General features: G+C 46.7%; 1 protein-coding gene across 2 annotated transcripts in view; it reads left to right on the plus strand.

The window, feature by feature from the left end:
* GALNT18 (polypeptide N-acetylgalactosaminyltransferase 18) overlaps positions 1-22,768 on the plus strand; it is a 373,528-nt gene that overhangs the window by 269,344 nt on the left and 81,416 nt on the right. For both annotated transcript variants that reach the window (XM_075548442.1, XM_075548443.1), the window contains exon 6: positions 2,175-2,289. In XM_075548442.1, coding sequence (XP_075404557.1) covers positions 2,175-2,289 — 115 coding nt within the window. The remainder of the gene's footprint in view (positions 1-2,174; positions 2,290-22,768) is intronic.

The raw sequence follows: 22,768 nt of genomic DNA on the forward strand, positions 1-22,768 counted from the left end.
TACAATGAGCTGCCACCAAGCTCTATGGGAGAACCAACTGAGATGGTGTGTGCAAAGGCCCTGGCACCCAGCAGACTCACAACAACTAAATGAGAACACAAAAGTGTGCCACGGACCTAACTCAGTAGATAGCAGAGGTCACCCCAGGAAACAGCCAAGTTGGGTTCTATTCCGTCCTATTATAAATATGAATCTATCTTGCTTTTCTTCTGGCAAGGAAAGATATCTTAGTAATTGCCCACTTTTGAGGAAATTCCTTGTGATCTTTCTCCCTTATGTAATATAAAGCAATGGCAGTATCTAATCTCTCCTTTCATGTCAGCAGCCATCCCTTAGGCCACCTTCTGGGGTCACGTGTGTGTTTAAGGAACAGGATGGATTGTGCAGACAGAATAAAGACATCCGACCTGCACCGATGCTGCCAGAAATCAGGTCCCATGGGGAGGCCTGGCCCTTAAAAGCAGAGCTACCCAGGGGACTCATGCAGGTCTTTGAAGTCAGCAGCAAAGGCAGAGAGTTTGGGATCTTTGAGATGTATGTAGTTTGAAGTCAAAGCCCGGTGGGGTCTGAAGCTGCCTCTTCCCCCCTGCAGCCTTATCTCCCCGAGCTGCAGCACGCCCATTTCATGTTCCGGTCCCACTGTAATTCCCCTGCATCCATAAACTCATACCATATCCTTTGCATATAATGCCCCTTCCTTCACCTACCAATTTCTTAAACCATTAACCAAACCGCTGCTGTTGAGAACACTCCCATGCCTTGACAGTGCATATGGGTCAGAGTAGGACTGCACTGCTCCTTAAGGTTTCGGATGGCTGGTTTTTCAGTAGTAGATCACCAGGCCTTTCCTCTGAGGTGCCTCCACATCTCTGGTCCACATAGTACAAGAGAGCATTAGTCATTGGCACCACCCAGGGACTTCTCCCACTTAAGACCTGAGCCTGAATTCTAGACAATCTACCTAAGATCTACCTGTTAGATCGCTCCCTGGTGCCCCACTGACACCAAGAAACCCGATTGCTCAGCACGGGGTGTTTCTTCTGCCCTCTGAAACCAGCCTCTTCTGTAGTCTCATGCTGTGAGTGGCCTCCAACGCCACCCACATCGCCCAAGCTGGAAGTCTAGTTGGCATCCCAATCCCACCCTATCTCTCATCCTCACCGTCCATCAAGAGTTCTGCTAATTTGACATCAAATCATGTCTTAAAGCCATCTCCGTGACTGATACTCTGGTCCATGCCCTTGTCATTTCTTTTCTGGGTATAGTAACAAGCCCCCCCCTGCTGGGTTCCCCCGTTCCCACCCAATCTCCTCCAGGCAATAGCCCTATGTGGCCTGAGTATGCTTTTAAAAAACAAAAACAGACCCGTTTATGCCATCTACTTGCAGTTCTTCATTGGCAACCTATGACCAACAGACAAAAATCCAAGAGTGTTACTCTGTTCTCCAAAGTCCTTTACAACCTAGTCAAAAAGACCAGCTCCAACCATGTGCTGTGGGGGTGGGGGAACCCATAAACACAACAACCAAAAGTGAGCAAGAGTGGCCATTTTAATACAGATCCCAAAGACTTTATGCCAAAACCTGTCTTGAGACAAAGAAGTCATCGTATAATGATAAAGGGTTAATTCATCAAAATTACGTAACAATTACAAACACATACACACCTACCATTTGGATACCTAACTGCATATGCAAACACTGGAAGAGATGAAGGTAGAAATCCATTACCCTACATCATAGTTGGAAACTTCATCACAACGCAGCCTAAGCTTAGCTTGGCACGTGGGCTCAGAATGGCATGCGTGTCCCCAGTTGGGCAAAGGTGGGAGGATAGGCAGAATCAAAGACTGACTGTCGGCTCCGGGTTCAGAAACCACAACAGTTAGAGGTGCAGACAATCTACACTGGCCGGCTGAGCACCGCATCTTTGGGCCAACACACACAAAGAGCCCCAGGGAATGGTGGCTGGTCATCGGACAGTATGAAACCGCCTCCCTGGCGTGACTGGATGAGGGTGAGCCTAGGAGGGTTACTCCATGAACGAGCCCACACCAGTGCTGGACGCAGAGAGGACCAGATTCTCCTGAGAGGACAGGAAGACCCTACTGCCCTCTTTTCTCCAGCAGATCCCACAAGATAGCTAACTGCATCTCTGCCCCCCCCCCCCGACAGGAGCCCTGCCCTCATTGGCTGCTTCGTTGTGGACCGGCAGTATTTCCAGGAGATCGGCTTGCTGGACGAAGGCATGGAGGTCTACGGTGGCGAGAACGTCGAGCTCGGGATCAGGGTGAGCAGAGCTTCTTGTGGAAAGGACTTGGCTCAGCTCCCAAGTGGGCGTATACCGGGCATGGGGAGATGCGGCTCAAGGTTCTGGATCACAGACTGATGCTGAATGTTCAGTTTCTAATCTGGGTTCGTGTGTGTGTGTGTGTGTGTGTGTGTGTGTGTGTGTGTCCTGTACAGTTTTGAGGAAGAAGAGGACTTCAGAACCTGCTGGGTTGAGATGAAATCTGGGGAGGGTTGGGACCCCAAATCAAGGGAGCAACCACTCTGTGAAAACCAACCACAGATCCCTCAAGGGTGAAAAAATGATGGTGGGGGGGCTGGGTGCGGGGGGCGGTACTGGATCGTGTGCCATTGAATATACCAAGTTGACTAGTCTGCATCCACTTGCAAAGGTAAGCTTAGGTTAAGTTGCAAGGAAGCTTCCAACTATAATGTAGGTTGCCGACTTTCCCCTTCGATTGTTCTGGTGTGGGCGCTGAGCTGCCCCAGTGTTAGGGTATATGTGTTTATTATCATTGTTGTGCGTATGACCCCTGTATCGTGACCATCAGAATCATTTCCAGTTGGGAGTTTGCACTTGATTTTCTATGTCTATGTCAGGTTCTCTCCTTTCAGAGTCAGGAGAGAACCACAAGGAGATAGCCCATGGGGTCCAGAGAACAAAACACTGCTTCCTGACTCACCACTTGCATCCCAGCCCCTGCAAAGCCCATCCCGACCTCACTCCTGTCTTCCGAGACAGCCACCATCGGCTCCAAGTAGAGGTTTTTCTAGCTTGTCTCAGCTCACTGTGTGACTCTCCATTGTAGGCATCATTTTGTCTCTTACCTTATGAGAGGTAGAATCTAGACAGCCGACTGCCCCCCACCCCCCAGCCCCTCTCCTTGAACCTATGCAGATCCACCCAAATTGAACCTCTTCCATGTTTCTGAAGGATGCGTTAGGTCCCTGATGATCATCAGGGATGTGATGAGGGATACAGGGAATGACCGTAGAAGGAACATGGCTTTGTCCTTGTGGAAACCCTGCATTCACACTATGGTTTGTTCCCATGACGGTCCCAACTCTTCTCTCCTGGATATCATTCATCAGCCAGCAGCCATGACCTACTGGCTCGCCAATCCTTCGAGAGAACCCTAAACCCACTGGTGTGCATGGCAATCATGCAAGATGTTCCTGCTCTACGCCTTTCTCTTCACACCGCCAAGCAGACCTCACCCATCCTTTAGCTGGTTCCCATTAGACACGATCCCACCATAGCCTCCTCTCCTTAGTGGTTAGAGCTGGCCGTCGCTAGTTCCTGACAGTCAACATCTGCCTGAGGACGCCAGCTGGAATATACCACCCCTGAAGCCTAACCCCCTCAGGTGGTAGTCCCCTGGCTGTGTCCTGAAGGGACGACTGGACACAGGCACCCAACACCTCACACCGCCTACCGTCACAGGACAGTAAAGTATGGGGCCTGTCACACTTTCCAGGTGAAGTACTGAGGTCTGCAGCATTGACAGCAGGAGCTGCTTGACGGGAGCTGAGCTTGGCAATCACTTCCAGAGACCTGTCTTCGTGGGAACTCTGAGAAATTGCTTGGGAAGTAGTCAACCTGCATGGGCTTATTGGGGAGCTAATATGTTCATAGAGGACAGCGCCTGTATAATCACCCTCATATTCCCAGCTCTTCCTGCCCTGGCCACTTAGTCACCTCTGTGTCCTCGCCACCCCATGTCCGCACTGCTCCTGGATGAACGCTTGCCCCCGAACAAAACAGTCAGCGCGAGCAACTGCTCTTGGGGACCGGTTGGGTGGTGGGACCGCCTCTCACCTCTTGTGCTCTCTGGACACAAATGCCTGGGTGGAGAAGGAATTAGATTTGTGGACTCTGCTTTCTGCATGCGTGTGAGTCAGTCGTGGAGGAGTGGGAGATTTCTGGCTAGATTCGAAAGCTGTTCTGGAGGGGTGGCCGGTGGGAGCCTCTCACAGACGTGTTAACATAGCAGCAGGTGGTTTGGGATGTAAAATGTTACCTGGCTTTCCTCCCCACTCTTTCTGCGTCCTGAGCCGAGGTGAAGTGCCAATGGAGTAGAAGGAACACTGGCTTTTATAACAGGGACTTGGCTGCGTGTTGGCTATCGTGGCTGTGGGCTGGAGAGGGGATTCCAATGCCTAGTGACCCCTATGATGGACAACAACTGCACCCTAGGCTTTTTAAAAAATTATTTTATTGGGGGATCATACAGCTCTTATAAAAATCCATATATACATCCATTGTGTCAAGCACATTTGCACATTTGTTGCCATCATCATTCTCAAAACATTTTCTTTCTACTTCAGCCCTTGATATTAGCTCCTCAATTTTTCTCTCCTTCCCCACCCTCCCTCCCTCATGAACCCTTGATAATTTATAAATTATTAGTATTTTTTCATGTCTTACACTGTCTGATGTCTCCCTTTACCCACTTCTCTGATGCCTGGCCCCCAGGGAGGGGGGTTATATGTTGATCATTATGATTGGTTCCCCCTTTCTCCGCCCACCCGCCTCTTGCCCTACTCTCATTATTGGTCCTGAAGGGGTTATCTGTCCTGGATTACCTGTATTTCCAGTTCCTATCTGTATCAGTGTACATCGTCTGGTCTAGCCGGATTTGTAAGGTAGAATTGGGATCATGATAGTGGGGGAAAGGAAGCATTAAAGAACTAGAGGAAAGTTGTATGTTTCATCGTTGCTGTACTGCACCCTGCCTGGCTCGTCTCTTCCTTGTGACCCTTCTGTAAGGGGATGTCCAATTGTCTACAGATGGGCTTTGAGTCTCCACTCCACACCCCCCCTCATTCACATCGATATGATTCTTCTGTTCTGGGTCTTTGATGCCTAATACCTGATCCCATGCACACCTTATGATCACACAGGCTGGTGTGCTGCTTCCATGTGGCTTTGGCTGCTTCTCAGCTAGATGGCTGCTTGTTTACCTTCAAGCACCCTGGGCTTTTCTTGGCCGGACTTTTCCGCCCTGGAAACACATTACCAAGTCAACACATTTCAAGAGAAGTAGGTAGGTAGGCTTGAACTTCTGATCCTTCAATGGACAGTCAAGCACTCACCTTGGTGCCACCAGGACTCCTTTGTGCCTTGCAACGCTGAAGAAAATAGGGGGATATCTTGCTGTCAGGTCCACTCTGACTCCTGCTGACCCCATGTGAGTCAGGGTGGAACTGCCCGCCATCAGGTGTGTGTGAGGTTGGGTTCTCTAGAGCAACCAACCAGAGACTCTGTGTTGTCTATAAACTCACTGCCGTTGAGTCAGTGCCGACTCATAGGCACCCCTGTGAGTTGCTGAGACTGTCACTGTTTGGGGAGTAGACAGCCCGTCTTCCCCCTCAAGGAGCTGCTGTTTTCCGACTGTTGACCATGGTGGACCGCGACCATCACACAGCCCCGGTCCTCCCTACTGCGCCCCCGGCTCCAGATGTGACAGAGAGAAAGAGAAGAAGATCCAGAAGTGGTGGGCACGGTTGTAGAAATAGGTAACTTCAGTCCAGTTCAGGTCAGATTCTCTGGGCTCCTGGAAGCCGAGGCCAGAGAGGGCAGGGCACAGGCTGGCGGATGCAGAGGTAATATCAATCTGAAGCTGGCCGAATGAATCTATCATGTGTAGTCTTCTGGCAGTTCCTGGGATGGGCAGACTGCACAAGAGGAGCAGGAGGAGCCAGACATGTGATTCAACTCCAGCGAAGGTGAAGGGCCAAAGAGAAATCAACTCTTAAATAATAAGCCACACGCAAGGAGGTGTCATCGGGCTTCAACCCAATTGATAGGTTGGCCTCTACCTCTCTCCTTTCCCATGACTGTCTTGTTGAACTCATCCTTAACTATCACAGGGTTCTTAATGAATGATCTGCTCTAAGTAGAACTCCAGGCAGCATGCCTCTCGGTGGAATCAAACCTGCAACCTCTTGGTTAGCAGTCTAGTTCATCAACTGTTTGCACCAGAGAAGAAAATAAGAGCTACTTAATTTGAGTTCCAGTTCCCCCCTTCCCGGGCGACAGAATTACTGATAGTCCCCACAGTAGATTTTCACCTATGTGCGGTGTTAACATCTCCGTGCCTCAGTTTCCTCACCCTTGGAGACACCGTGCGCAATGGGATGAAATGCTTCCCGGTAGGGCTTTGGCTGGCTGATTCTCAGTAGTTGTTCTCTAGGCCTTTCTTCCTCATCAGACTCGGTCTGGAATCTTCACTGAAATCTGTGTATTATCTCAACAGTACACAGGCCTCCAGGGATGGGCTGAGCATGACACTGGGAGGGAAATGAACACCAGGTCTCCTACACAGAAGGTGAGAATTTTGCCACTAAGGTACCGCTACTCACACCGCAATCTGTTTATGAAAACACACGCTGTTGCCTTGGAGCTGACTGGCTTACAGGGCCCCAGAGGACAGAGGAGAACTGGCCCCTCCAGGATTCCCTAGGCTGTCATCTTCACAGAGGCAGAGGGACACAGAGCAGTTGGTGAGTCTGAGACAAACTGACATAAAATTAGGGGCCAAGCACTTAACTGCTGCACCACTAGGGTGCCTTCACCATTTATTAGCGGGGGTATTTTCATTTGATTTTTCTATTATTGTATAAAGAGAAATTAACAATCATCAGCTCTTTGGTTTCCTCAACAACCATTTGGGAAAGTCAGGACTAACAATTGTGTGTGTGTGTGTGTGTGTGTGCACGCGCGCGTGCATGCACAACAAGGAGGTACTCAAAAAAAAACCCTGGAATATTTTTCAAAGCTATGTATTTAAAAATCTTTACAAAACAATCTTATCACCTTCAAATACTCTTTATTATACTTAATACATTTGTCAAAACTGCGATTCCACTCGTGGAAAAAATTTTCAAACTCATCTCTTTGGATAGCTGAAACACCTCTCTCATTATTTTTTTTCTTTGCTTCCTCTGCATCTTCACATCGCTGTCCTTTCATGTATCTCTTTATTTTCAGAACAAAAGGAAGTCAGGAGGGCAGTTAAGTAAGTGGGTGGGGCAAGAGAGGCAGGCTGGGTTTTTTTCCCCAAAAAACTGCAGCACTGAGATGGCTCCATGAGTAGGTGCATTGTGGTGTTGGTAAAACCAGTCCCCAGTATGCTGGCTGCCACAAATCAGGCCCTTTTTTGTCACGTACTGTTAGGCAATCTTTTCAGAACCTCTAAACAGGAAGCTTGATTAACACTCTGACCTGGTGGAATGAACTCCAAATGCACTATGCATCAACATTTCATCCGTTTGGGAAGTTGACGGATGTCCAGAATGAGGTTTGTCATCAATGGACATTTCACGTTTTTGAAATGAAAAAACCACTGGTACACTTGCGTGTCTCATAACACTGTCCTTGTAAGCTGTGTCCAGCACCACAACAGTTTCTGCAGCATTTTTCCATAACAGGAAACAAGATTTCAAAGCTGCACTCTGTTCTCTTAAACCAGCCATCAGGAAAAACAAGATTCAAACAAAACTGCTTTTACAACAACAAAAAAAACTCACTATGACCAGAGAGAACCTTCCCAGGTTGAGGCCACTGAGTGCACTAACTCAGAGCAATTTGCTCAATGCTCACCTATCGGGAAAATGCGTGCTATGAAAGCTCCGCCCAGTGGAGCTTTTCCCGTGTGTGTGTGTGTGTGTGTGTGTGTGTGTACTTTCTCCCTTACTTTACTTCACTGGTGAAGAGTTAGGTGTTTTAGAATCATTATATATTTAGAGATTTAAACATATTTAATGTATTTCCATTTATTGCTTTTGATATCTTTACTGATTTGCACATGTACCACTTGGGGCCACTGGGATCCTGTTTACATTGGCTCCCAAGTCTTCTAGATGCTTGAATGCTTTCTCTGAGATCAGGGGTCTCCTGGCTCATCTGGTACATCTCCTGCTCCGTTTCCTTGAGGGACTCTGGGTTCTCTTGCTGAGAAATGGTGTTGAAAACCACACTCCGGGGACTGGGGGTGCTTGTGACTATTGGGTTGCTCATTGCTTCTAGGTCTCTTCCGTTTTCAGAGCTAGAAATTACTATAATATTGTTGTAGAAACAAAATATTGCTGCTTACCTTTCCAAATCCAGTGTTGGACTGCAGGATCTTTACTTGATCTTACCAATTTTCAGGGCTGCGTTTTCGTTCTCCCAAGCCAAAGGTTTTGGCTTTTTAATGGCCTCAACAATGGCTTTTTAATGGCAATACATTTACTCGTTTACTTTAGTCTCTAGAAGGCAAACAATCATCTCAGCACACCGGTAACAGCGATGGCACCACAGTATGATTGCGTATAATTACTGATGAACCCCTTGGCTGTTACCAACCCACTCTCGCTATGGCTTAAGAAACAAAGAATAGGGAACGTGAAGGAGGACGATTTTACTTAGCCAGGACTAGAGCCGCAAGCCCAGCCCCAGCGCCCTCCGAAAAAAAGGGGGGAGGGCTTTGTAGTTTTACACATATCCACCAGGAAGTAGAGAAGTTAAGGGGCTGGGGCAGGGTTATGACTCTTGACCAGGAAGGGGCTGACCAGACTCTAAATGTTGTTCGAGTGAGTCTGGTGATGTTTTTACAGCAGCCTTTTGTTCCACGGGAGAAGTTCTTTTGTTCCCGGGACAACTGTAGCTTGTTCTTGCTCCTCGGACCTGATCTGGCTAGCAGCCATACCCGCATGCTGTGGTAGATACTTTCCCAGGAGGAAAGGGCTCAAAAGGAAAGGAAACCCAGGAGGGAACCCCACTGCAGTGACCCTCTGGAGGGTGTCTGAGGCTATCAGTCTCTATGAGAGCAGACAGCCTCATTGTTCTCCCTAGGAGTGGCTAGTGGGTTTGAACTGCTGACTCTTGGGTTAGCAGTCCAATGCTTACCTGACAGTGCCAAAATGGCAGGAAAACAGGTTAGTTATAGACTATGTATGAGGTGAATGTTTCATCATTTTGTGGTTCATTGGAAGGCGCCCTGATGGCATTGTGGTTACCCATTTGTGTTAACTACAAGATCAACAGTTCAAAACCATCAGCCACTCTGCGGGAGAAAGACGGAGCCGTCTACTCTCATGAAGAGTTAAGGTCTCAGAAGCTCACTGGAGCAGTTCTTCCCTGTCCTGTCGGGTCACTGTGAGTTGGCGTTGACTCGGTGGCAGTGGGTTGGGTTTGGTTTGGTGGTTCATTGGACAGACAGTGGGAAGGCAGAGAGCTGCATAGGGTTAAGCAGCAAGGGATGTTGTTTCATTGCCATTGAGGCAATTCCACCTCCAAGCAGCCGAATAGGATGGAGGAGAACTGACCTGTGGGACGGTCAAACATTCCACATTCTTCATGGAAGCAGTTTGCCACGTGACTGTCCCACTGAGGGACTGGTGCACTTGACCTGCCAACGTTTCAGCGAGCAGCTGAACACTTAACCACTCTGCCACCTGGGGTCCTCTATATTTACTGGAGCGGATCTAATTCTTTACCCATCCATCTATTTATTTATCTTATATATAGTTTTAATTTCCTTTTGGGTTTTCGTTGTTTTTATAGCCTACTGGAGATGATGACCAAATGAGTGTGATTTTAAATCATCTAAGATAATTCCTCTGTGTGGCAATCCTACCAAGCCAATTCCCACTTCCTCTGAGTTGATACCGACTCATAGCAACCCTATAAGACGAAGCAGGGCTGCCCTTGGGGGTTTCAGAAATGAAGTCTTTATGGACCTGGAAAGCCCCGTCTTTCTCCCACAGCTTCCGGAGGTTCACCTCATGGTCCTCAGCCGAGCACATAGCCCAGAGCCACCAGGTCTCCTCCCAGCCCCATAGAAGCTTCTTCTGTTTCATTTTGCTTTGGATTTTCAGGGGTTTCTGTTTTTGTGCTTAACTTTTAAAAATGTCTTAAGTGTGGACAGAGTTGTGAATTATTTCTACACGAGTGGGCATATCCAAGAAAGTCTAGCTCTACCTGTGTTCTCTCCACCCTGTTCGCTCACTACCTTTCAGCTAAACATTTATTTCTGTGGGCTTGTTTCACTGTACCCATTACACATAGACAGACACAATCGTGTTTGTGCACATGTCCATATCTCCCCTTACATGGACGGTACCGGTGTACTAGGCACACGCTTTACTCTCTTATTTATATGCATGCACAGATAGCATGCATTGCCAAGGGCTGCCATGACAAAGTTACACCAAATGAGGAGCTTATAAGAACAGGAATTTCTTGTGTCACACTTCTGGAGGCTAGAAGTCAACAATTCTGGCTTACTCATCTCAGGGCTCTGAGGGAGAGTATGCTCCGTGTTCCTTTCCTAGCTCCTGGTGATGCCTAACACTCTTGGTGTGCAGGGGTGTCTGCCTTCTGTAGCCATCTCCGCTCCCTAGGCCTCTCCTTTTTCTTTTCAAGGATGCCATTCATGCTGGACCAGGACCCACCAACTCCAGCAGGACCTGATGTGAGCCTAAAGATAATAGTGTTACAATTCTATTTTCAAACATGGCCACTTTCTCAAGAGCGGGGTTAGGGTTTCAACGTGTCTTTTTGGAAGACATTATATATGATTGAATAAGCACACACATTCTGAAAGTTCTCCTATAGTCGCATATGGAAATATGGCTCACTCATTTTTAAAGCTGAATAGTCCTCCATTGGTTCAATGGTTATCCTACCAGTCTAATAAACAAAACACACTGCCACAGAGTCCATTCCAATGTATGGCAACGCTGAAGGACAGGGTAGAACTGTCCCTGTAGGTTTCTGAGACTGTAACTCTTTACAGAAGTATAAAGCCTCATCTTTCTCTCAAGGAGCCGCTGATGGTTATGAACTGCTGATCTGGCTGTTAAGAGCCCCGCACGTAAACCACTTACACCACCAGGACTCCACTGGCCTAAAAGACACGTTCATTTGTTCCATTTTGCTCAGTAAACACGTTTCTTTTTAAGAACATAGGGCTATATTTGAGCCTTGTGCCTGCTTTTTCCATATTTGTTCTCCTATGAAGCACCTTTTGAATACATTCCAAAGCATGGACTGGTGAGGTGGGGGTAAGTACATGTATACTTTTGTTAGACAGGTTCAGACCTCCCTTCAAAGGGCTTGTGCTTTCCAGACCAGCCACCATCAAAGTGCCCATTGCCATCCAGCCCCGTCAGCAAAGTCCGTAGCACATGATTTGGGGGGTTTCCAGTCTGACGATGAGAAGTGGTCTTCCAAGCGGTTCTCATATGCATTTCTCTTATTAAGAGCCAGGCTGAACAGCTTTTCATATGATTAAGGCCATTTGCATTTCTTTTTCTCTGAGCTCTTCATATCTTTGGCCCACTTTCCTAAAGGGCTGTTTTCTTTCCTCTATTTTTAGAATCTGTTTACACATAAAGAATGGTGATATACTTTGCCTGTGATATAAATTGCAAATATTTCTCCCCGTTTGTTAGTTATCTTTTGAACTGCTTATGGTGGGTGACTTGATTTTAATTTTTCTTGTTTGCAATGCAAAGGCTTTGGTCTTTGAATGTAAGCAGAGGCATGCCTTTCCCTTCTTACTATGAGATCTTAGTCATAGGAAAACATACCCTCTCTCAAGTTGTAGAGAACTTCACCCAGTTTTCTTTCTGATGAATGAGCCCACTTAGGCTGCTCTCTCCACGGTCACCAGTGGCTACAGGAGATGGGAGCTTTTGCACACCCCTAAGAGTTACAGTCTCAGAAAGCCAGAGGCAGGCCGGTAGGGTCCCTCACTAGGAGAAGGAATTGACACAATGACAGTGAATTTGGGTTTTTCCTTCTGATACTGGTATGATTATATTCTTACATTTTAATCTCTAACGCATTAATACTTTATCCTAATGGAGGATATAAGGCACGATGCAAAATCATCTTTGTATAGGGTCATCTAGTTATTCCAATGCCTTCCATTTACAATAACATCTTTTCCTCCTTGATTTGCAATGTTGCTTTTATTGCACCCTAAATCACCAGGCACATTTGGATCTGTTTAGAAATTGTCTTCAGTTTCCATTGATCTGTTGGTCTGTTACTAATTAGCACCACAGTCTGACGGCTCGCAGGAGCCCTGGTGGCATCGTGGTTAGGCCCTGGGCTGTGGTCCAAAGGGTTCGCCACTTGAAACCGCCAGCAGCCCTGAGGGAGAACGCGCTGAGGGACTTTCTACTCTGGGAAACAGTTACATTCTCGGACACTTCCAGGGTCAGCTCTGCACTGTCCCATAGGGTCGCTATGAGTTGTCATCAACTCAACGCGAGGGAGATTATGGGTTTTTTTAATATATAATAGACAATTATACTAAAGCCAGACAATTTGTAGGCTTTATATTATATTGGTATGGCCATGGGATGGATTCAAGTCCACAGACTTTGTACCATGGAGAATAGGTCTGGAACTCAATAAAGGAATATATCTGGGAGCGATGCAAAAATCACTTATTTTTTGGAGGAACTTTAAAATACGTGATGCCAGGATTTGTGTGTACTTAATTTTCATAATGGTGCCTGGAATATATTATGTGCTCAAGGAGCAGCTTTGAATCTAAAGTTCAGTGAGGTAAGAAAATGCATTCTATATTCAAGTGGGCTTCCAAACATTTGTGGGAAATTCTACTCTCTTTAATCCCACTTATTCACGAACTTTTGTAACCCCTCATATATCTATATAGCTCAGAAAATGACAACTAGGAACTGTGACTGACATCTGTAGGAGTATAGTTACCAGTGCACCACAGGAAACAAGTACTAGAGCATCGAAGAAAAGGGGAAGGGAATGGAAGCCAGTGAGATTAGTGAGCCCTCTCCCACGGGGACATGTCAAGTCATGACCACCAGAAAATAGATCATATTGATGAGTGTGTTAGTCTGGGTTGATTAGAGAAACAAATCCAGAGACACTCACATGTGTGTAAAAGAGAGCGTTATTTAAAAGAGCAATTGTATATTGAGAAAATATCCCAGCCCACTGCAGATCAAGTCCATAAGTTGGATATTACCAAGTTCATATGTCTGGTACTAGTCCATAAATTCCTCTTTAGACTCACATAGCACATGTAATGATGCAAAATGCAAGAAGATCCCAGGCTGGTGGATGAAAAGTCCTGTGGATCCAATGGCAGTGGAAGCATCTCTAGGGCTATGGCTTCCATCAGTGCGGCTCCATGTGGCTTGTCAACAGGATTGTGAAAGCAGAAAAAGCGTGTCAGCCACCTCCCCAAAGAAAGAGAGGAAGTTCCCAGAATCCTCATGAGAAGGCCGTGCCCACAGGGAGACATCATCAGGCTGTGACCTGATTGACAGGCTAGACTCCACCCCTTCACTCTTACTATCCTCAAGCTGACATGAGATTATGTGACCACCAAAATGAGTTAATAGTTATAGTTATTGATCACGAAATATTTCTATTCTAGTTGCTGTTCAAAACTCTTTCCATCCCTCAGAGAAACCTTGTGATGCCGTTGGTGTTGTTATTGTTGTTGCTAATAGCTACCATTGAGTTGGTTCCAACTGATAGCAACCTGGAGGACAACAGTGAAGTACTGCCCTGTTTGAGCGCATTGTGGTGACGTAGGCGCTGTCATTATTCCCACTTACAGATGTGTTCACTGAAGTCATAGAGGTGGTATCACCTGCCCAAGGTAACAAGGCTAGCAAGTGGTAAAGCTGAGACCTGAACTCAAGAATGTGACTTCGGAAGCCATCATACCTGGGAAAGGGAGGTGGAGTGTATTGATTTTCAGTGCGGAATCTGACCAGTTCTCATGATTTGTGTGTACCCATTTTTCAAACACCAGTGTTTCAGTGTAGAGGGTATCAGGCGAGCCCAGTGGCATGGCGGGTTATGCAGTGGGCTGCTAACCACAATGTCAGCAGTTCAACCCCACAAGGAGCTCCTCAGAAAGGTGAGCGAGATAGGCTTTGAAAACCCAAAAGATCTGTCCTACAGGGTCCCTGAGTTGGAATCAACTCGATGGCAGTGAGCTTGGTTTTCATGGCAGGAAGGTGTCAGAGATAAATGGCCCAAACCCTGTCTGGCTATCAATTTAGCTGCGGACAAAGGTACCTTAAGAGGTTGTGAGCACCGGGCTGACTGTCAAAACAGACTATCAAAGCAGGCAGGAGCAGAAGCAGAAGGTCTTCATCCTTGCATTTTGACTACAGGCACTGTCTTCATTCCTTCTTCTATTGATGGTGAGGCGAATATGAGCAAACCTGCGAGAGCTTGCTCGCCACTTCCCTTGCGATGTTGCTACAAAAAAGAAAGGAAAGCCATCTCCAACCATGAATATTGGTCAAGATAAAACAACAAATAAAACTGACCATGATAAAAATTTTGAAAGCTAAAGCATCGATGGAAGATTTGGGTTTTCAGATCACTGACACCTTCAACGTGTGATTCGGTGGCAGCACACTTGGTGGAAATCATCACCGGAGAAAGCTTGGTGGTGTTGGCCATCACTGTCGAAGGTGACAGGGACCAAACGTTGCTCAGGAGTGAATCATAGCTTCGTTGTCAAATCAATATTTTATACTAGAAAAAAAATCCTAACAGCAACATAAACCACTGATAAGATAAAACTGGAAACCTAAGAGAAACGGAAAGATTTTAGCTGAGTTTTATAGAGAAATTTGAATTTTATATAGAAAGCTGGGTTTTAGATAGAAAATTGATCAAGAGAAGTAAAGTGCCTTAGTGATATTTACCCCAGATATTGTATCCCGCTGAGGGTCATGCTGATGGAAAGATTCAGTAAGGCACAGCCTGCTCAAGGTCAAACCGGTGGGGTAAAAGATGCTGCATGCCTTGAAGATGGTCAAGGAGATGGGGCCCCAGTCAACCGCGGGTGAAGTGTATAAGTACGGATCTATCAGTGGACAGCGGAGGGCAGCTGGGCTGGCATGGACACATGGGCAGCTGAGAAGCACCATGGCTGTGTGGTGCTCCAAGGTTGAGGGTCAGGGACCTATCTTGGGACAAGGGGTGGAAAAGAACGATTGAAGCTGGGTGAGGTAAAGCTATCAGGTGGGTAATACTTGAAAATAAATTAACAAAGCCAATGAATCGGCAGCAAAAGGCACCCTTCCTGGGTTCCTTCCTCCTCCTGGCTTGTCCAACACGCTCTTTGATGTGTAAATAAAAGGTAAACAGTGTGCTTAGAGGAAAGGAGCCAGAGCTCACAGGTATCTGAGAAGCATTCCGGTGCTTACCAATGCAGGACTTTCAAGATCTACAGTGGCTTAGATTTAGTTTAGTAATAGAAATTCTTGAGAAATAAAAAATGGTCATGATTGCATAAACCAGATGTACACTTCACTGTGAGTAGCAATTTAGCTGATCATCTAGAGCGAGGACTAGGCCACCAGTTTGAAAGATAATGATATGCATATTAATATGAGGAGGAACTTCTGCTGATTGTATGTTACTTGCCAATCACTTGGTGTCATTTAGGAGCCCTGGTAGTGCTGTCAGGTCACTGTTGGACCAGTAATCGGTTTGAAACCACCAGCCACTCCTCAGGAGACAGACGAGGCTAACGGCTGCCAACGTGATTCACAGCTCCGGAATCCCTATACAGGGTCACGTATACGAGTCAGAAACAATTTGACAGCCGTGGGCTTGGGTTTTCTGTATCTTATCCTGTACATTTTTGTATCTGTGTTTTTGAGGCTGGTGAAATTAGCCTCAGTTTGTAAGCGAGGAACTTGGTGGTAATAAGGCTATGTAGCTCTAAGAACACTCCAGATACGGACCAGCCGAGTGTCTTAGTCACTGGGTTCCTCTGCCTTCAGAGGCTTCAGCCTGAGCCAGCATTTGTTTTGGAAAAACCATCGAAGTAGGATTTCAGTAGTTGATGATTCAGACCCAAAATCCGCGTAAGGGCCGGGGCCTCAATCCACCAATACGACACCAAGTCTTTCCCTGAGGTCAAAGGAGACACCGGGACTTGAGGAACTGATAGAGTCAAGAGGTGAGCAGAAAGACAAAGCCCAGAGATTCAGAAAGGCGATAAATTGAGGGTCTGCCTAATGGACGGTACGAGACACAGGAAGTCAGAAATGGGGTGCAGAGAGCCGTGCAGGAAGAGGGAGATGAGAAAGCAACGTGGGAACCATAGCAACTGCCCAGGACGGGCACAGCCAGCAGCTGAGGCTTTGAAAAATGCATCTGAGGTTAAAGGGGTGAGGACTTTGCTAAACTTACCTGAGGAAAAAGTCTAGAAAGGTTAATTTGTGCTTGTTAAGGCGGCGGTGTGCGGAAGCCCAGGATGGCCTGGTTACGTGGTTCTCCCCAAGGCCCTGGACCTCAGAGGGCTGAGTACTCTCAGCTCCCTGCCAGCACCCTGGCTGTTCTCACGCAGCCACAGGAAGTTCATGAAAGACAGCGAGTGCCACAGTCTGAGAGGAAGCGACTCTGTGCCTGCGAGTGCAATGACAGAGGCTGGAGAATGGAGATGAGAGGTAGAGAGACCATCTTCCCGCCGCTAAAATGGTCTCAGGCAGCCTCCAGATGTGACATCGTATAAAAAGGCTGCCAGTCAGTTCCCTTGCCTCATCCCCGGAGACAGAGAAAATTAAACACCTTCCATTGGATTTTAGCCTCTGGTTGCTTCTAAATGCAGTGGCTGAGATGAAGTTCAGAACAACCTGAGAGCTGTGTGTGTGTGTGTGTGTGTGTGTGTGTGTGTGTGTAGTGTGTGTAGTGTGTGTAGTGTGATTTGGGAAAATGAAGCCGGTCCACCACTGTTTTGTATCATTTTGTCAGAAGTGGGTATCTGCTTCCGCACTGTGCATCAACCACGGTCAGTGATGGAGTAAGACCTACAGAATGCTGACAGGTGTACAAAGGAGGAAGTATTTCTCTCCGTGGTCATGTGAGGCCACAGACTTTCAAAGATACCAAACGGGCACAGGTTTTGAGTTTGGAAATACATCTGGGCCTTTGTACTTCCTAAAGGAACTTTTCCAGTGACCCAAGCTTTAGCAAAGGCATTGTCAATGTGTTTCTTCAGCATGATGTGTGTTTGTAATAGTGATTTAAATGATTAATAATAGTCTTTCCTGCTCCTGATTAGAAATCCAGCTTAGATGGCATTGAGGGCCTGCGTATAGCCATTGGACTGCTAACTGCCTTGGTGGAATTGTGGGTTATACTTTGGGCTACTGACCACAAGGTGGGCAGTCTGAAACCACCAGCTGCTCCATGGCAGAAAGACAGGATTTCTACCCACACTAAGAGTTACAGTCTCAGAAGTCCACTAGGGAAGTTCTACCCTGTCCTACTGGGTGGCTTTGAGTTGGCGTCGAGTCGAGGGCAGTGAGTTTGGGTTTGGGGTTTTTGTTTTTGTTTTTATGATGCCCTTGAGATGCCAAGCCCAAATGATGGAAAGTTTGAAGGAAAGAAGAAAAGGGTTGGCTAGAGGAAGTTTGATATTAAAAATAAGAACAGAAATGACCCAGCCCTGTGTATTACTCCTCCATCTACAGATTCATACATACAATTAATTTTTGTGCCACTTATTTCATGCACTTAGTGTTGTTGCTGTTGTTGTTGTTGCTACTGTTGTGGTTGCGGCCTGAGCTGTGGTTGTGTTCTGAGCTGCGGTAACCTGTGTACAGCAGAAGAAAACACGCGTGCCTTCTCCATCACACTCGCTGTGTGTGAGCTCACTGTGGCAGCCCGGCATCCATCCATCCCCTGGAGGGCATCCCTTTGGGTCCCCGACCGTCTGCTTTCCTAAGCCTAAGTCCCTCACAAGGGACGGGTTCGTTCTGAGAACATTTCCAAAGGACGTGAGATGGCATCTCACCATCTTTACTTCTAAAGGGCATCTGGCTGTCCTTCGTCGAACACAGACTTGTCTGTTCTACTGGCAGGCCGTGGGATGCTGCATTTTCTTCACCTACACCCCCAGTCTTCCATAGTCATTGTCCAGTTTTCATATGCATATAAAGCCATTGAAAATACCACGATCGGGCTAGTTGACCTCTTATCCGCAAGGTGACTTTTTTTCCTTTGGAACATTTATAAGTGTAAATACATTGTTGTAGTGTTTCTGTTTTGGTTGGGTTTTGCCTGCTGCTTCCATGAGCATTGAATGAGGATCCCAATAAAATGAAATCCCCAAACTTCAATCTTTTTTTTCTCTGTTTATCATCAGGTTGCTCTTCGGTCCAGCTGTGAGAATCTTTGTTTCTTGTATTGGCGTTAGAGTACACATGGCATTCACGCTGGAGTTCTGGTCTCAACTGGAAGCCAGACTCTTTGTAGAGGCTTCAAAAGATTTGTGGTAAATTTTTGTTACCTTCAAATTCCATTTGCCCAGGAATTTTTGGAAGTCCCCTCATGTAACTAAGGGCAAAGAAAAGAAAGACTTGTAGAAAAAAAGAAAGAAAGAGACTTGTAGATGAGTCGAGGGGATGAGGTCATGTTCATGACCAAGAATATGAAACTTTGAAGGCATTTTGGGGCTGAACTTGGGCACAAGAGAAGAGGATGGCAGAGTGGTACCCAGAGTTATTGAGAAAAACTGGCTGGGAAGATGGGAGCTGGATTCTTAGAAAATCACAGATTCAGGGGACCAAAGAGTTTCAGGAATGTAGTTGAATGCTATTGATAATAGCTACAACTCATAAAATGTATTATGTGCATTTATTGACTTAACAAATATCTGAGGCATCTACTGTTGTGGACATTGAGCTTAGCATCGAGTACGTAACCATAAACAAGACAGCCTGGGTTCTGCCCTCATCGAGCTGATATTCTAGTGAGTTTTATATCGCACGTCCTTTCATCCTTCCAAGAACCACAGGAGCCCAGAGACATCCTCATCTTTTCTTAGGTGAGGACGGTAAGGATGAGTCTCCTGCCCAAGTTAGAGAGAATGCGTTGGCGCTTGCATTGAACGTAGTCCTGTCTGACAGCAAAGCCTCAGCACCATCACCTTATGCTATGAAGCTGCGAATTAAAGGAGGGCGTTCGGTGCGGCCCTATGATTCCTTTCCCAGCTGGGATCAAGGGACGGGGAGAGGAGACAAACTGCAAAGGGTTGGCGACGGGTTGCATGAAGATTCATTTGACCTTGAAGGGAGGAAGAGATTTGCCCTCATCCTTGAAGACTTGTGGCCTGGCACCTGTTTGCTGCCCAGACCCAATCCCTAGGAAAGTACAGGCTTGACGTTGAGAACCCAGGCTGGTGTTTGTAATCCTTCTAGGGGGTCAGCCATAGCTCTCCATTCTCTGATGCAATGTTGGCCACTACCCATATCCTTCTGGAACCTGGCGCTCCTTAAACCAGGAGCCTCGAAGGCTCCTCTCCTGGGATGTGCGAGGCTACACTTGGTGTGCCTGTGAGAACTGAACTCCCGAGGACCCGTGCGTTCTCAGCCTCAGACCTGGAGGTCTTCCCTCCCTGGTGATGTCCACATAGGAGGGCAGCGTGCTGGCAGGCTTAGTGGGAGAACAAGCTGAAGCCATGGAGATGAAACCTTCCCTGCTGTAGCCCGCCAGCCTTGGAGTGGCTTCTTGGCAATTACAAGCCAGCAGTCGTGCAGACACTGCTTAATAGTACGTTGTAAAAGTTATACAGTTTGTGAAGATCCGTGAAAAATTAACCCCCAAAGAACAAAGCAATTAAAACATTCACAGTGAAGCAATGAGCTGCCAACGGTGGGGAGCAGAAGGGAGAGAGCACCCACAGACTGGTGACTCTGGCAGGGTCTTGATGCTTATGTTATTTAAATTTGTGCAGCGAGGGAGCCACAGGAAAGTGAATTAATAAGATGCACAGAAGAGGTAACAATTGATAAAGGCCTTTGAGAGTCCAATTCTCAGATTTTTACCTTCTGAAAAAGTGGGGACGTGGGGGAAAAGCCATTACAAAAGGCCATTACTAGGGACAATTAGCAACATTTGATGAAAGGCTGAAGATTAGATGATGGTAGCGTGTCCATGTTTAATGTCCTGATATGGGGGCGGGGGGGAGGGAGGGAGGGAGAGCAGGCTCTCTGAGAGCCACCCATGTATGCTAAAGCCTCGGAGAGTCATGCTCCCTCTTTCTCCGCTTTCATTTCTTTGTTTTGGGTGTTTTCTTCAGCTGAGACTGCCTGCTGATTCATAGCAGACCCTAGAAAGCAGTTTCTCTGCTCTGCCATTAAATTATAGTTCTAATTTTCCAGAGAAGGGCCAGTCAGCAGGGTCAGAAAAGGGTCCTCAGAAGGAATCATGGAAACAGAGGCCAGCCTCCCCTTCACCGTCATCGTCGCCCAGCCATTGGTGAGGGCTGCCTTTGACTCTGGCTGATCTGTGCAGGAGAGGAATTTAGAAACCTCCACTCCTGGTACAAATGCTCGGTACTTAGTCAAAGGGAGTGAGGGACAGGATATTCTTCGCTGCTATCAAGTTGGTTCCTAATTTATGAGGACAACTCAATTCTTTGTCATTGAGTCAACTCCAACTCAAAGTGGCCTTACATTAGGTTTCTGAAGCCATGAATATTTACAGAAGCAGATCGACTGTTGATAAAAGGAAACAAAACAAAATTGAATGCATCATCACAATTTATAATAAGTGTTATAAAAAACTATTACAATTTCAGGAAGTCAGGGATTTGGCATGTCTTGTTCCCTGATAATAGTAACTGGGTTAATAGTAACTTGGGAGCATGGCAGGGAGGTTGGGGGGAAGTAGGGAGCTAACAATGACTACAAGAAAGAAGAAATGTTCTAAGATTGATTTTGGTGATGACAGCACAACTCTTCTTAACATGCTTGAATTATATGACCTGTGAAACATAAGCCAATAAAACTACTTTTTAAAATCCCCATCACCTACCTACCATCGTATCTGGCACATAGTCCCTGTTCCCTGTTCCCTTCCACCCCTCTATTGCCATTAAGTTGGTTCCAAATCACCATAACAGCATAGAGTTGGGTTCCCAGCCTGTAAATGTCCACGGGAGCAGACTGCCATGTGTTTCTCTGTGGAGCACCATTGAGTTCAGACCAATGACCTTTGGGACAGCAGTTGAGTGCTTAACCACTGTGCCACCAAGGCTCCTTTGACACATAGCTCATGCTCAATTAATAGTTGTTGAATTAAAGCAGAAAAGATAAAAGATATGATTTCCTGGGTTTTTATTTTAATTTTATTGGGGGCTCTTATCACAATCCATACACATATCCATTGTGTCAAACACATCTGTACATAGGTTGTCATCATCTTTTTCAAAACATTTTTTTCTACTTGAGCCCCTGGCATCAGCTCTTCATTTCCCCCCTCTCTCCCCTAGTCCCCTTGGTAACTTTTAATTATTTCCATGTCTTACACTAATCACTAACTCCTTTCACCCACTTTTCTGCCGTGCATCCCCCTGGGCGGGGGCCATGCGTGGATCATTGTAATAGGTTCCCCCTTACTCCCCCTGTACCCTAGTGGTGCTCCCCTTATTGATCCTGAGGGGTTTATCCGTTCTGGATTCTCTGTGCTCCTAGCTCTTATCTGTACCTATGTACATGTTCTAGCATGATTTCTGTTTTTAGGGGATGCATTGGAAGGTAGCATGAGTGGAAAGGAAGAGACTTGTTGGGAGCCTGTTGTTGGAGGACTCACCCAGAGATGAAGGTGGTTGGAACTTGGACTAAACTTGGACTAGACTGTGCAGATTGAGAGAAGTGGTGAAACTCAAAGTCACAGAAAGACAAGTATCGTCTGAAGCCACATATATCTAGGACAGATGTTGTTGTTGTCAGGTACCATGGAGTTGGCTCCAACCCACAGCGACCCTGTGCACCACAGAAGGACACACTCATGACTATGCCCCATCCTCACAATTGTTCCTCTGCCTGAGCCCGTGGATGCACCCCCAGGTCAATCTATCTCATTGAAGGCCTTACTCTTTTTCCCCACCCTTCAACTTTACCAAACATGATGTCCCTCTCCAGGGGCAGGTCTCTCCTGACAACATGCCCAAAGTGTGTAAGACGAAGCCTTGCCATCCTTGCCTCCAAGGAGCGCTCTGGCCGGACTTCTCCCGAGACCGAGCGGTTTGTCCTTTAAGCGGTCCCTGACACTTTTCAATCGGTGTTCTTCTCCAGCAGCACCATTCAAATGTTTCTATTCTTCCATGGTCTTCTTTATTCAATGTCAACTTTCGCGTGCCTAGGAGGCAATGCAGAAGCCATGGTGGGGTCAGGTGCACCTTAGTCTCTGGTCTCAGTGCTCGAAAGAGGCCTCGTGCTGCAGATTTACACAATGCACACTGTCCTTTGCTCCTGACTGCTGCCGCCGTGAGCGTTGACTGTGGGTCCAGGCAAGACAGAATAGTTGACAAGTTCAACCCTTTCTCTGTTTGTCGGGATATTAGCTATTGGTTCAGTTGCGAGGGATTTTGTGTTCTTGACAACGAGTTATAAGTCATATCGAAGGCCACAGCTCTTGATCTTCATCAGCGAGTGCTTCAAGTCCTCCTCAC

The sequence above is a fragment of the Tenrec ecaudatus genome, chromosome 4, assembly GCF_050624435.1.
Source record: "Tenrec ecaudatus isolate mTenEca1 chromosome 4, mTenEca1.hap1, whole genome shotgun sequence".
Lineage (NCBI taxonomy): Eukaryota > Metazoa > Chordata > Mammalia > Afrosoricida > Tenrecidae > Tenrec > Tenrec ecaudatus.